The sequence below is a fragment of the Leucoraja erinacea genome, chromosome 5, assembly GCF_028641065.1.
Source record: "Leucoraja erinacea ecotype New England chromosome 5, Leri_hhj_1, whole genome shotgun sequence".
In the NCBI taxonomy this organism is placed as follows: domain Eukaryota; kingdom Metazoa; phylum Chordata; class Chondrichthyes; order Rajiformes; family Rajidae; genus Leucoraja; species Leucoraja erinaceus.
Genome location: NC_073381.1, coordinates 89,271,796 through 89,285,655, shown reverse-complemented (window position 1 = coordinate 89,285,655; position 13,860 = coordinate 89,271,796). Strand labels below are relative to the sequence as shown.

The 13,860-nt window shown below is 44.6% G+C and overlaps 1 protein-coding gene across 1 annotated transcript in view; it reads left to right on the top strand.

Annotated features, from left to right (window-relative positions):
- LOC129697528 (angiopoietin-2-like) overlaps positions 1-13,860 on the top strand; it is an 88,582-nt gene that overhangs the window by 20,876 nt on the left and 53,846 nt on the right. The window contains exon 2 of the mRNA XM_055636179.1: positions 13,463-13,618. Within this exon, the coding sequence (XP_055492154.1) occupies positions 13,463-13,618 (156 nt within the window). The remainder of the gene's footprint in view (positions 1-13,462; positions 13,619-13,860) is intronic.

Sequence of the window (13,860 nt, the reverse complement as noted above, 5' to 3'; positions counted from 1 at the left end):
ATGTTTCAGGAGCAGAAGCCTAATGGGAAATGAATCAATCGGGTTCTTGCAGGAAAGATGAACTTAAGGGCCTGTCCCACTTTCCCGAGTTACTCACAAATTCTCCCGAGTTTTCCCCTTGATTCAAACTTGGAGAATTACGGTAATAGCCAGCCGTAGATACTCGGGGCTATTTCTTTTACTCGTGGGCATTTTTCAAACAGGCTGAAAAAATGTCCCGACTTACCTGATGCCCCGAGTACCTACGGCTGGCATTACGAGCCGCTATGAAATATCTACGGACTCCTACGGCCTCCTACGGACATTCTCCGAGTTTGAATCAAGGGGAAACCTCGGGAGCATTCATGTGTAACTCGGGAAAGTGGGACAGGGGCTTTAGGAAACTCCAAATATTTTGAAGGGCTTTGTAGAAGAATAATAAGAGGCATAAATAGGGTAGACAGTGAGAACCTTTATCCCAGTGTTTAAAGGAAATGTGCAGGGGCAAGTCTTTTTATAACGGTGGATCCCTGCAACAAGCTGCATATGGTGGTGGTGCAGATACAATAGTGGCGTTAAAGAGGGTTTTAGATGGCACAGTGGAGCAGCGGTAGAGTTGCTGCCTCACAGCGCCAGAGACCCGTATTCAATCCCGACTATGGGTGCTGTCAAGTCAAGTTTATTTATGCTGTCTGTACTGAATTTGTACGTTCTCCCTGTGACCGCGTGGGTTCTCTCTGGGTGCTGTGGTATCCTCCCACATTCCAAAGACGTGCAGGTTTGTAGATTAATTGGCTTGGGTAAAAACTGCACAATTTTACGATATTGCTGGTGTGTGGGGGAAATCATTGATTGGCACGGACTCGGTGGGCTGAAGAGCCTGTTTTCATGCTGTATCGCTCAAGCCTAAAGTTTAGATAGGCACATGGATCTACAGGGGATGGAGGGATATGGACCACATGAAGGCAGAGGAGATTGGTTCATCTTGTCATCATGTTCGGTACAGATGTTATGGGCGGAAGGGCCTGTTCCTGTGCTGTGCTGTTTTATGTTCTATGACAATAAGAAAACACTATTTAGATTGCCTGGACTGAGGAATCAAAGGTCTGCTGGTAAGGTTGATAAAGAGAAACATTTCTCATAAACTAAATCACAGTAACACTTGCTGAACTAATGGGATGTTCACACTTTCAATCATTACGATTGCAATTGTCTTTTAATACACTGGACCATGAGGTCTACATTAGATTGTCTACTTTCATGGTCCAGACACCTTTTTAACTCCACAATCGGGTGGCATGGTGGCGCAGTGGTAGAGTTGTTACCTTACAGCAAATGTGACTACGGGTGCTGTCTGTACAGAGTTTGTACATTCTCCCTGTGACCTGCGTGGGTTTTCTCCGAGATCTTCGGTTTCCTCCCACACCCCAAAGACGTACAGGTTTGTAGGTTAATTCGCTTGGTAAATGTAAAAATTGTCCCCAGTGGGTGTAGGATAGTGTTAATATGCAGGACTGCTGGTCGGCGTGGCCCCGGTGTGTCGAAGGGCCTGTTTCCGCGCTGTATCTCTAAACTAAACTAACCCGTAGTTAGCATCGAACCCGAGTCTCTGGCGCTGTGAGGCGGCAGCTCTATTGTTGCTCCACGCTGCTGCCCTATCCAAACGTATTGAAATAAAACTTATACTTTCACCTGAACTTGCACGCTACAACATGAGAGGAATGTTTGCATGGATGTGCTTTATCTTCACATGCTGTGCAACCACAAACTCAGTTTCTGGCAGAACATTTCTCATTTAGCAAAGTAATAAAAGGCAATGGTCAACTTTTTTCTCTCCACAGTAATTCACCACAGTAATTGCAATACTCCGAGTGTCACCATTCCATTAAGTGGATGGTGGTTTCCTTTACTCCGAACATTTATATTTCTTAAAACTGCACATGGGTCTTCCAGCAAAAAAGTTGATGCGCTTTTGCACCATTGAAGTTCATGTCACCTTGCGCGACTGAGCTGGACCAGAAATGGTCCAAGATATACACACATATGGGCTCAATTGCATGAGTGGAACATGGCACATGCACACCAGACACCCCAGGCTCCCAGTACAATCCCAATGTGGTTTTAGTAGAGAAAACAAATATCAAGATTTTGCGGGGGGGGTTTTGTCAAAGCATCAAGATTAAAGTTCATAAACTACATATCACAAAACCATATGTTCACCATTCATGAGGAACTTCAACTCTTGCCCTGTGGAGCGGAATCGAGAACCAGAGGACATGGGCTTTAGGTGTAGGGGGAAAGATTTAAATGGAATTTGAGGCTTAACAAAGGGTGGTGGTTGATTGGAACGAGCTGCTGGAGGAGGTGGTTGAGAACTTGAGGCAGGGACTATCGCAACGTTTAAGAATCAATAAAGACAGGTACTGTACATGGATATGCAGGTTTAGAGGCATATGGGCCAAACGCAGGCAGATGGCACTAGTGTAGATGGGACATGTCAGTTGATGTGGGCATGGTGGGCCGATGTGCCTGTTTCCACGTTGTATGACTCAATGACTCTATAACTCAGCGGGTAGGGCAGCATCCCTTCAGACCTCAGACTCAAAATGCTGGAGTACCTCAGCGAGTCAGGAAGCATTTCCGGAGAAAAGGAATAGTTTTGGCCCGTAACCCTTCTTCAAACTAAAAGATAGAGATGGCCAGAACAAAACAGTGCTGGCAACAGATGACCTCAGGAAGGGTGGAGCCCATCATGGCACATTGTTGGCTGGGGAAGATGTGCTAATGATAGGGATACAAAGGATGTGAAGAGTGGAACTATTGGGAAGGCAAGTGGGGGGGGGGGAGGTAGGGGGGGGTGGGGAGGAATGCAGGAATGCAGGAGTTACTTGAAATCATGCTGCTGGGTTGTCAGCAGTCCAAGCAAAATATGAGGTACTGCTCCTTCAATTTGCATGTGGCCTCTCTTCAGACGTCTTTGGTCCCGACCTTAAACGTCACGTCACCTACCCATTATCTCCAGAGGTGCTACCTGACCCGCTGAGTTACTCCAACATTTTATGTCTATCTTTTGGTACAGACCAGCATCCGCAGTTCCTTTTTATTATATTAAGCTTCATTTTTTTAATTGTTTCCGTTTATCATGGAAAGGTTGTAACAGTTTAACACGGCACTGTTCATGCAGCCATTTGACTAAATAGTTTTCTATTGTTTATCGTTCTTTGGTCCATCGTAACATACTCGCCCCTGTTCATGTCTCTGCCTGCGTTCATCACATGCAAAACCTATGGTCTCACAAGAGTGCAGAGGAAGAAAACCCTATTTAAACAAGGAATGCCTGCTCTGTCATGAGACGCACAATAATAGTTTGAAGATGGCTTCTCTCCATCACCCACACCCCTGACTTGAGTGAACACTTACATTAGTGGGTGGTGCAGCAGCAGAGATGCTGCCTGGTTCGCTCCTGATGAAGGGTGCTGTCTGTACGGAGTTTGTACGTTTTCCCTGTGAATGCGTGGGTTTTCTCCTCAGACTGCGAGTATTCGTCTTATTAATGATCTTGTACGACTCAACAAGGTCATCACTCAGGCTCCAACACTCAAAGAGAAAAGTCTTTGCCTATCCAACTTCTCCCTATAACCCAATGCCTCAAGTCCTGGTACCATCCAGGTGAATCTCTTCTGCACCCTTTCCAACTCTTAAGTCTGAAGAAATCTGTAGAAGGGTCCCCATCCTTTTTCTCCAGAGATGCTGCCTGACCCGCTGCGTTATTCCAGCACTTTGTGTCTCTCTCAGTATATCTCTCCCTTCACCTACAGTTGGTAAATTAAACCATCAAAGTACTACTTAAAATGTGGAGACCCATGGCAGCATGCAGGATGACAGCTTTGGCAAATGACCCAATGAACAATCTAGTGTCACCACGGTAAGTGGTATAGACTAATATTACATGTGCTAGAAAAACAAGTCGTCAATGTATTATTTTTCCGTCGAGAGTTCAGCCACATCCTCACTCACTGCTCACCCACTGTGATTCCTCCTGCCCTCTGCTTTTATATTTTTTATTCCCACACTGACCTATCTGTCCTGGGCCTCCTTCTTTGTCAGAGTGAGGCCCAGTGCAAATTGGAAGAGGAACATCTCATATTTTGCTTGGGTAGCTTACACCCCAGCGGTATGAACACTGACTTCTTTAACTTTAGATAGCCCTTGCTTTCCCTCTCTTACCACCCCCTCCCCCGTCCCAGTTCTCCCACCAGTCTTACTGTCCCCGACTACATTTTATCTCTGTTCCGCTAACTCGCCTGACATCAGTCTGAAGAAGGGTCTTGACACAAAACGTCACCCATTCCTTCTCACCAGAGATGCTGCCTATCTCGCTGAGATACTCCAGCATTTTGCGTCTATTCAATTTACAAATTTTACTGAAGCCAATTAACCTACAAACCTTCACGTCTTTGGAGTGTTGGAGGAAACCAGAGCATCTGAGACCTCATCACAGGGAGAACGTACAAACACCATACAGACAGCACCTGTAGTCGGGGTCGAACCCGGGTCTCAAATGCTGTGAGGCTTCAAATCTACCGCTGCACCATTGTGCTGCCCTCAAATAGAACAATGAAGCAAATCAAATATTGATTTTGGATCAGTTCTGAATAGTTATGACAGTTACATTTAAAGCCATCTTATTTTTTTTATTTATAGAAGTTAAAAGTCACACGAAACTGCACCATAGGAAATATGCTTTTTGATAGAAAACGTGCGTTATGATAGAACTTGTACCTCACTACTTATGCATATGAAAATAAATACTGGACTTGATTTGAACTCATCCTTGGCAGATCCTTCCTACCAATTCTCTTGAGAGTGTCACTGTGTTGGCTAACCCCATGGAGCTAGGCTAAGTTCTGAAGCTGGATCAGCGTTTCGTTTAGTTTAGTTTAATGATACAGTGTGGAACCGGACCCTTCGGCCCACCCACTCGACACCAACCATTAATCACCCGTTTACACCAGTCCCATCTTATCCCACTTTCTCAACCACTCCCAACACACTAGGAGGCGACTTACAGAGGCCGATTCATCTGCAAACCCGCATGTCTTTAGTACGAGAGAGGAGACCCGATCACCCGGAGGAAACCGTCGCGGTCACAGGGAGAACGTGCAAACTGCACACAGACAGAAACCAAGGTCAGGATTGAACTCGGGTCTCTGGCACCATGAGGCGGTGGCTACACTAGCTGCAGAAGACTTGCACAATTCAGCGGCAGCTTTGGCTCAGTCCAATTTGGATGATTCCGGTTTTAAGTTGCACTCCAGAACATCTCCTCAAAAGATTTCAGCTGACACTTCAAAGCAGAACATGAGGCATTGATGAACATACTGATTCTTAGATGAGTAACGAAACTCGGAACCCAATGACTTTCTCCAGACAGGAGTTATTCCTATTGTCCTTAAGTTCTTATGAAACTCACTAAAACTGTTCGTAGGAAACATTTTTTTTTTGAATTAACAGTTTGAGAAAGCAGCTAGTGGTCTGTTTGTAGGAAAATAATTTCACTGTGCGTGTCTGCACTTCACACGTGTGACAATAAAGCACAATTGAACCATTGAAATAAAAGAGTCTTACAGTGTGGAAACAGGCCCTTTGGCCCATCGTGCCCGACAAAGATGCATCTACACTAGTCCCACCTGCCTGCGTTTGGACCATATCCCTCTAAACCTAACCTATCCATGTGCCTGTACAAATGTCTTTTAACTATCTGATAATTATCCTGTTGCTTCCAGCCATGGGCAACTTGGTTGTTAGGCATTCTACATAAAATGCAGGCAGCATCCAGAGGTCACTGATCGACCGTGAAGCACTTTGAAGTGACCAGAGACTTTGCAAGTCTCTCTTTTAACTCTGGCTAGGGGAAAGGAGATGGGAGTTCATTTTGCATCTGCTAGATTTTATTGAGAATTGCAGAAGAATGGTCTCTCTTCTCCAAACGCAAAACACAGTGGCAGAGTAACTCAGCAGGTCAGGCAGCATCTGTGGAGGGAAGGGCTTTCATCAGGCTTAATTAAACTGGTTTGAAGAAGGGTCCCGATCCATAATGCCATTGGTCTATTCCCTCCACAGATTCTGCCTGACCGTGAGTTCCTTCAGTGCTACAATTACCCTGAATTCAATTGGCAGGCCAAATTCCCTCTGGGATAAATAAAGTGGTATTGTATCATTCAGTCCAAAGCAGGGCCTTGAACTGAAAAGTCACATATCCATATTCTCCAGGGATGCTGCCTAACCCGCTGTTACTCCAGTACTGTGTGTCTTTCCTCCAGTACTTTGCGTTTTGCTCATTTCCCTCTAGTACTTTGCGTTTTATTCAAGATTCAGGCATCTGCAGTTCCTTGTGTCTCTCTTCTCCCAATATGTTTTAACGAACACGATGTTTTCAGAATATTTCGGCCATTCACCATACCTGTTGATGTATTGATAACTTTACAACATGACTGGCTGAGCTGCTGGAGGTCTTGGCGACCAATACTAATAATGAATTTTATATACCAGTCAAGAGAGACAGACTCACGAGTGTTTTGTTATATGTCCCAGATAAAACAACAGAATTCTTATTTGCCAATTCTTACCAGCAAGGCGTGCTTAAGATAGACACAAAGTGCTGGAGTAAGTCGGCGTGTCAGGCGGCATCTTTGGAGAAAACGGTAGGAAGTAGGAGGTAGGTTGCTCGTCCAACCCCCAGTCTCCACCCTCCACTCTACTTTCAGTCTGAAGAAGGGATCCAACCCAAAATGTCACCCATCCTTTCTCTCCAGAGATGCTGCCTGACAAGCTGTGTTACTCCAACATTTTGGTCTATCTTCTGTATAAACCAGCACCTGCAGTCTTCCTACACAGTGAGGTGTGCTTGTTTAGTTTAGTTCAGAGATACAGCATGTAAATAGTCCCTTTGGCTCACCGAGTCCACGCCAACCTGCGATCACCTCGTACACTAGTTCTATCATACACATTAAGGACAGTTTACAGAAGCCACTTAATATACATGCCCGCCCAATTTTTGGAATATGGGAGGAATCCAGAGCACCCAGAAAAACCCATGCGGTCACAGGGGAGAGCGTGCAAACTCTGTACAGGCAGCACCCGTAGTCAGGATCGAACCCGGGTCTCTCGTGCTGTAAGGCATCAACTCTACCGCTGCACCACCGTGCCGCCACTGTTCCTGATTAGATTCTTTAACTTGCAATGAGATGTGAAGATGCAGTTGCACTGACAAAGACACGATCTTGCTTTCATGAGTTCAGATAGGTTACACAGTGATTTCCAAAAAAACATTCCTGTCTTCGATCCACAAATAAATCATTTTTTATGTCAGATGGATGTACGTCATCTTAAAAACAAATCCTACATTTTGTCATCCCATTGGCAGCTATACTGAGGGAGGTCATCAGTAAAAATGCAGATGCTGCTTGAGAGAGTCTCTCTCATTCTATAAATATGGAGTTTCTCATTTGTATCGTGTTCCCATGAATTTGGCAGTATTTCCAAATCTCCTTATGGGGATCCAAAAAGAGCACAGTTGTTTAGATTACCACTTGGGATCATGCAGAGCGCAAATTAAACGACTCCGAAAAACTGAAGATTTCCCTCAACATCACCTTCAAATCCTGCTTCACTAACTGCATTGGAGCTTGATATCAGGACTAAACCCCGCTTGTCCGTTTGCCCCATCGCAAGGATCAAGGGGCAGGGCAAATACTGTAAAGCATCTCATTTGGAGATACTTAACATCATTACTTTTCAAACTTGCAAACTTCACAGAGGTTTTTGTAAATGACAGTTAAACTCCGATAATGCGACAATAAGTGGTATGAATATTGATTTCTCTAACTTCAAGTGGTATGAATATTGATTACTCAAACTTCAAGTAACCCTTGCATCCCCTCTTTGTCCATCCCTACCCCACCCAGGTCATGCCAGCTTCAAAGTCGTCTTGTTAAGTCTCATTGTCTGTACTCGTTCTCACCGAGCACGCAGCTAACAATGGCCTGTTTCTTTATCATCGTTACTTATTTGCATATCTTTCATTCATTGTTCTATATCTCTCTACGTCACCGTCTGTATCTATCGTTTCCCTTTCCCCTGACTCACAGGCTGAAGAAGGGTCTCGACCAAAAAAACGTCACCTATTTCTTTTCTTCAGGAGATGCTGCCCGACCCGCTAAGTTTCTCCAGCTTTTTGTGCCTATCTCCAATAATCCGTATCCTGTTGTTCAGAAACCCAGATGATGTGGCATCTGGTTGAGCAAACGCTAATTCCTAAATCCTCATTTCTCCTAAAACTTCACGGTGCCTGGCATCTGTACTCTCCCAGTGCCGGTCTCCTGTGCTGTCTTGAAACATTTTAGTCTTCAGAGATACCGTGTGGAAACAGACCCTTCGACCCACCTATTCCACGCCGGCCATCAATCACCCGATCACACTAGTTCTATGCTATCCCACTTTCTCATTCTCTCCCGACACGTCAGGTGCAATTTACAGAGGCCAATTAATTACAAACCTGCACTTCTTTGGAGTGTGGAGGAAAGCGGAGCACCCGGAGAAAACCCACGCGGTCACAGGGAGAACGTACAAACTCCATGGACAGACAGCACCCGAGGTCAGAATCGGACCTGGGTCTCTGGCGCTGTGAGGAGGCTGCTCTCCACTGTGCCGCCCAGGTAACCCTCCAGATCCCACTCCTGTGCCCCTTTGAAATGCTCCAGGCCTTGACACTCGTGATCACTCAAAACACTCCGGACTCTGGCTTCTGTGCTCTCCTGAAACTCTCCATATCCCAGACCTCCACACTCACCTGAATATATCCGGATACTAGTTTCCTGCACTTGCTTGAAACTCTCCGCATCCTAGTGTCCTGTGTTCCCTTGATACTGTCCAGATCCGAGTGTCCTGAGTTCACTTCAAATGCTCCAGATCCTAGTGTGCTGTGTTCCAGTCAAATGCTCCAGATCCTAGTGTGCTGTGTTCCAGTCAAATGGTCCAGATCCTAGTCTCCTGTGCTCCCTTTAATCTCCCCAGGCCCCCGCGCTCCTATGCTCCCTTGAAACAATAAATAATTTCACAATAGTTTACATTATTAAGAGCCCAAGCCTTGAAAGGTCATGCTGAACTTGCAGTGTTGAATGCGCAATAAGTAAAATGTTTGCCGATCCCACAACTTGCTGTCCTAAATAGCGGATTAGCCTAAATCTGTCCCTGCATTACTTCATAATTAGTAGATCATTGTTTGCAGTAATAAACTGGAATAATCAAATAAAGAACTAAAGCCATGGATGATACATAATCAATGGTTATTATATACTTGGACTCTCAAGGGATACTTGGGAAATTTCCATGCCATTTTTCTTAAAATAATTAATGACAAATTTATCTTGCTTTCAAAACAGTTGGCGGAATATAGCAATAAATCAAAAATGATTTTATGACAGCAGACTGTGTCAATTAGCATTTCTACATGAATCTTGGTTGTGAGCTGAGGAGATAAGTGGCACGGTGGCACAGTGGTAGAGTTTGAACCTGACTATGGGTGCTGTCTGTACGGAGTTTGTATGTTCTGCCCGTGACTGCGTGGGTTTTTTCCCACCCAGTTGAAGACGTCCAGGTTTGTAAGTTATTTGCTTCTGTAAATTATAAAATTATTACGAGGGTGTAGGATAGTACTAGTTTTGGATGAGAACATACATGGAGAGATGAGCAAGTTTGCAGATGATACAAAAGTGGGAGGTTTTTCAGATAGTGAAGATAGTTGTGAAAAAATTGCAGCAATATCTCAATTGGTCAGGTGGGCTGAGGAATGGTTGATGCAATTTAACGCAGAGAAATGTGAGGTGTTGCATTTTGGGAAGTCTAACGTGGGCAGGACCTACACAGTGAATGGTAGGGCACTGGGGAGTGTTGTAGAGCAGGGGGATCTAGGAGTGTAGGTGCATAGCTCCCTGAAGGTGGAGTCGCAGGTAGATCGGGTGGTCAAAAAGGCGTTTGGCACATCGGCCTTCATCAGCAGGAGCATTGAGTATAGAAGTTAGGAGGTCATGTTGCAGTTGTATAAGACGTTGGTGAGGCCACATTTAGAATATTGTATTCAGTTCTGGGCACCGTGTTAACATAGAAACATAGAAAATAGGTGCAGGCGTAGGCCATTCGGCCCTTCGAGCCTGCACCGCCATTCAATATGATCATGGCTGATCATCCAGCCATGTTATAGGAAATATGTTGTCAAGCTGGAAAGGGTACAGGGAAGATTTACGAGGATGTTGCCAGGACCAGAGGGTCTGAGTTATAGGCAGAGGTTGAGTAGGCTGGGACTCTATTCCTTGGAGTGCAGGAGGATCTTGTAGAGGTGTATAAGATCATGAAAGGAATAGATTGGGTAGATGCAGTCTCTTGCCCAGAGTAGGTGAATCGAGGATCAGAGGACACAGGTTTAAGGTGAAGGGAAAAGATTTAATAGGAATCTGAGGGGTAACGTTTTCACACAAAGGGTTGTGGATGTATGGAACAAGCTGCTTGAGGTAGTTGAGGCAGGGACTATCCCAACATATAAGAAACAGTTAGATGGGTACATGGCTAGGACAGTTTTGTAAAAATTGTATAACAAAATATGCTACATCCATTGGCTTCCTTGTTATCTAACATGCTAGTTACTTTGTCAAAGAAGTCATCAATTGGTTGAACACAATTTCTCATCCATAAAATTATATTCACTCAGCTGTATGTATTCTGTTACCATTTCCTTCATTTTTCTAACAAACTGTCCTGAAGTCATTTTCACCCCCAATATTTTCAGTATTTTGCTGTCTTCCTCTCAGCTGGGACTTTTCCAAAATGCAAAGTCCAATAACTTTATATATATATAACTTTAATAACTTTAAGCAATAATATTCTATTTAATGTGATCTTGAGAGTACATAATATTTTCTGTGGTATTCATAACACAACAATGATAAAAAGATCTTAGTTTTGATTTCACCTACTAACATGCATACATTATTATATTACAGGTAATATGTACCAAGGGCAAATTTTTGTTCCAATGCGCCCATTCCCAATTACTTTAGCGTTGAAGTGATTGAAATCCAAGTGAAGTTTAAATGGCATCAGAGAAATAAAACATCCGGAATGGATGATATTCATTATGTGGTTGGTTGGAGTCAGTATCAACACAATTACTATATTAAACTTTGAATCTTCAGATGTCCTTGTTCAAGCTAAAACTAAAGACAAATAATAACCTCCTCACACATTCCCCTGTAAGTATCTCTGTCACTCCTTTAAAATATGCCCCTTCTTGGAACAAGCTCTTAAACAGCATCTGAATCAGTTTCCATCTGATTACACTCCTTGAGGATGTTCATCTATGTGTTCAATTAATAAAACAACAAGATTGGGGACATTTCTATTCAACCTGTCAAAGGAATTTGGGTGGGGGGTTAGAAATAGTCAGTGAGATAAACTAACATTATAGCTGAGTGGCAAATGACAATAGTGCTACCTTCCCAATATTTAACTGAAGGAAATAATGGGTTATCTGGGCTGTATGTTGTGACAGACAGCCTGACACCTTGCATGTCATTTTAATATTACACTTAACCCATCCCCCTGGATATTCCGGATTAATAAATTAAGGTTTTGTCAACTAATTACAAATTGGGCTAATTACAAATCAATAACATTAGCCAACTCTGAAACACGAAGCTCTGAGCATTAGGATCCAGACATCACGGACAACTGGCCACAGTTCCCCGCTCACATCTGGCAGTGTTCTCCGTCTGTACCAGCGGCCGCGGAGCATTTTTTAAAGTAGGGGGGGCTGAGCGATCACTGGCCTTGGGGGTACCCAGCGAGGCAGTGGGGCGACCAAGTGGGGGGAGGGTTTGGGAGGGGGGTGACCTCTTTTTGAAATTTGATGTATTAAAATCATGTTTTAGTACATTGTAGAAGTATGATTTCAATGATTTTTGTTTGAAGTATTTTTAAGGTAACTTTTTAAGGGGTAACGTTTTCCACACAAAGGGTGATGGGTGTATGGAACAAGCTGCCAGAGGAGGTAGTTGAGGCAGGGACTATCCCACCATTTAAGAAACAGTTAGACTGATACATGGATAGGACAGGTTTGGAGGTATGGACCAAAAGCAGATAGCGTAGCTGGGACATGTTGGCGGGTGTGGGCAAGTTGGGCCGAAGGGCCAGTTTTCACACTGTATCACTCTATGACTACATTGTACTTCCACCATGCGTGAATGCTTCAAAATCAAGTGATCGAGTTTTGAAGCCATATACGCAAGCATAGAAACATAGAAAATAGTTACAGGAATAGGCCATTTTGCCCATCGAGCCAGCACTGCCATTCAATATGATCATGGCTGTTCATCTAAAATCAGTACCTCTTTCCTGTTTTTTCCCCATATCCCTTGATTTCGTTAGCCCCAAGAGCTAAATGTAACTCTCTTGAAAACATCCAGTGAATTGGTCTCCACAGCCTACCGTGGCAGAGAATTCGACAGAATCACAACTCTTTGGGTGAAGAAAGTTTGTCCTCATCTCAGTCCTAATGGCCTACCCCTATTCTTGAACTGTGTGACCCCTGATTCTGAACTCCCCCGGCTGCAGTTACAGAAAGTTAAAATCTAGCAGGCAAGCAGGATGCTTTCTCCAACCACCCCCATTTGAAGGCCACTATCTTCCACCGCTTCTACCCAGTGCTTGGTACCTACTTCCAGCAGCCACTTGTTGTCCTCCAGGATGCACCGAGCCATAGCCTGGTCCATGCCGGTCACCAGGGCGAATTCGGCACAGAGACTCTCAAGGCAGCAGCACAACGCTTCCGGCGCCTCTGATGGCCCGGGACTCTTGCACTGAGACCGCTCCATGGCCGGAGCTGCAGCAAGCGACTCGCCAGTCCCGCAAACACTCGCCAGCCCCGGCTCCCCGTCCGCATCTGTCCCCGCCGCTGATTCTGCTTCCATCCCTCCCTCGGCCCCGGTTCTGCAACACCTGCGGCCCATGCAGTTGATATTAGTTTTGAAATTCTCGTTGATCACAGCATTTCTCACAACAGAGCATGAGAACTGGGCGAAATGCGTGGGGTTTGTCTGGGTCCTCCAATTTCCTTCCACACTATAAAGATGTGCAGGTTTGTGGGTTAATTGGCTCGGTACACATGTAAATTGTCCCTCGTATGTAGGATAGTATTAATGTAAGGGAATTGCTGGTCGGCGCAGACTTAGAAGGCCAAAGGGCCTGTTTTCGTGCTGTATCTCTAAGCCAAACTAAACTAAACCCTTTAGTATTTGTTGTTTCCATCACGAGAAAAGAGTTCAGACTGACTATCCTATCAACGGTGATTTTTGGGGTCAGGAAATGTTTAACCCATCCTTGCCTTTAAAATTCAGTAAATGGACTGAAAACTGTGATTTTCTTATTGCAGCTTGAAAACTATATCCAAGACAACATGAAAAGTGAAATGGTGCAGATCCAACAGAATGCAGTACAAAACCAGACAGCAACCATGTTAGAAATAGGAACAAGTCTACTCACTCAGACGGCTGAACAAACTCGCAAATTAACACATGTGGAAGCTCAGGTAAGTAGTTTACCTAAATCATTGCATTTCATCTAGAGGGGCACGGTGGTGCAGTGGTAGAGTCACTGCCTCACAGCGTCAAAGATCCGGGTTCGATCCTGACTATGGGTGCTGTCTGTACGGAGTTTGGACCACGTGGGTTTTCTCTGGGAGCTCCGGTTTCCCATGACGTTCCAAAGGCGTGTGGGTTTGTCGGTAATTGGCTTCTGTAAACTGTCCCTAGTGTGTCGGGACACGAGGGG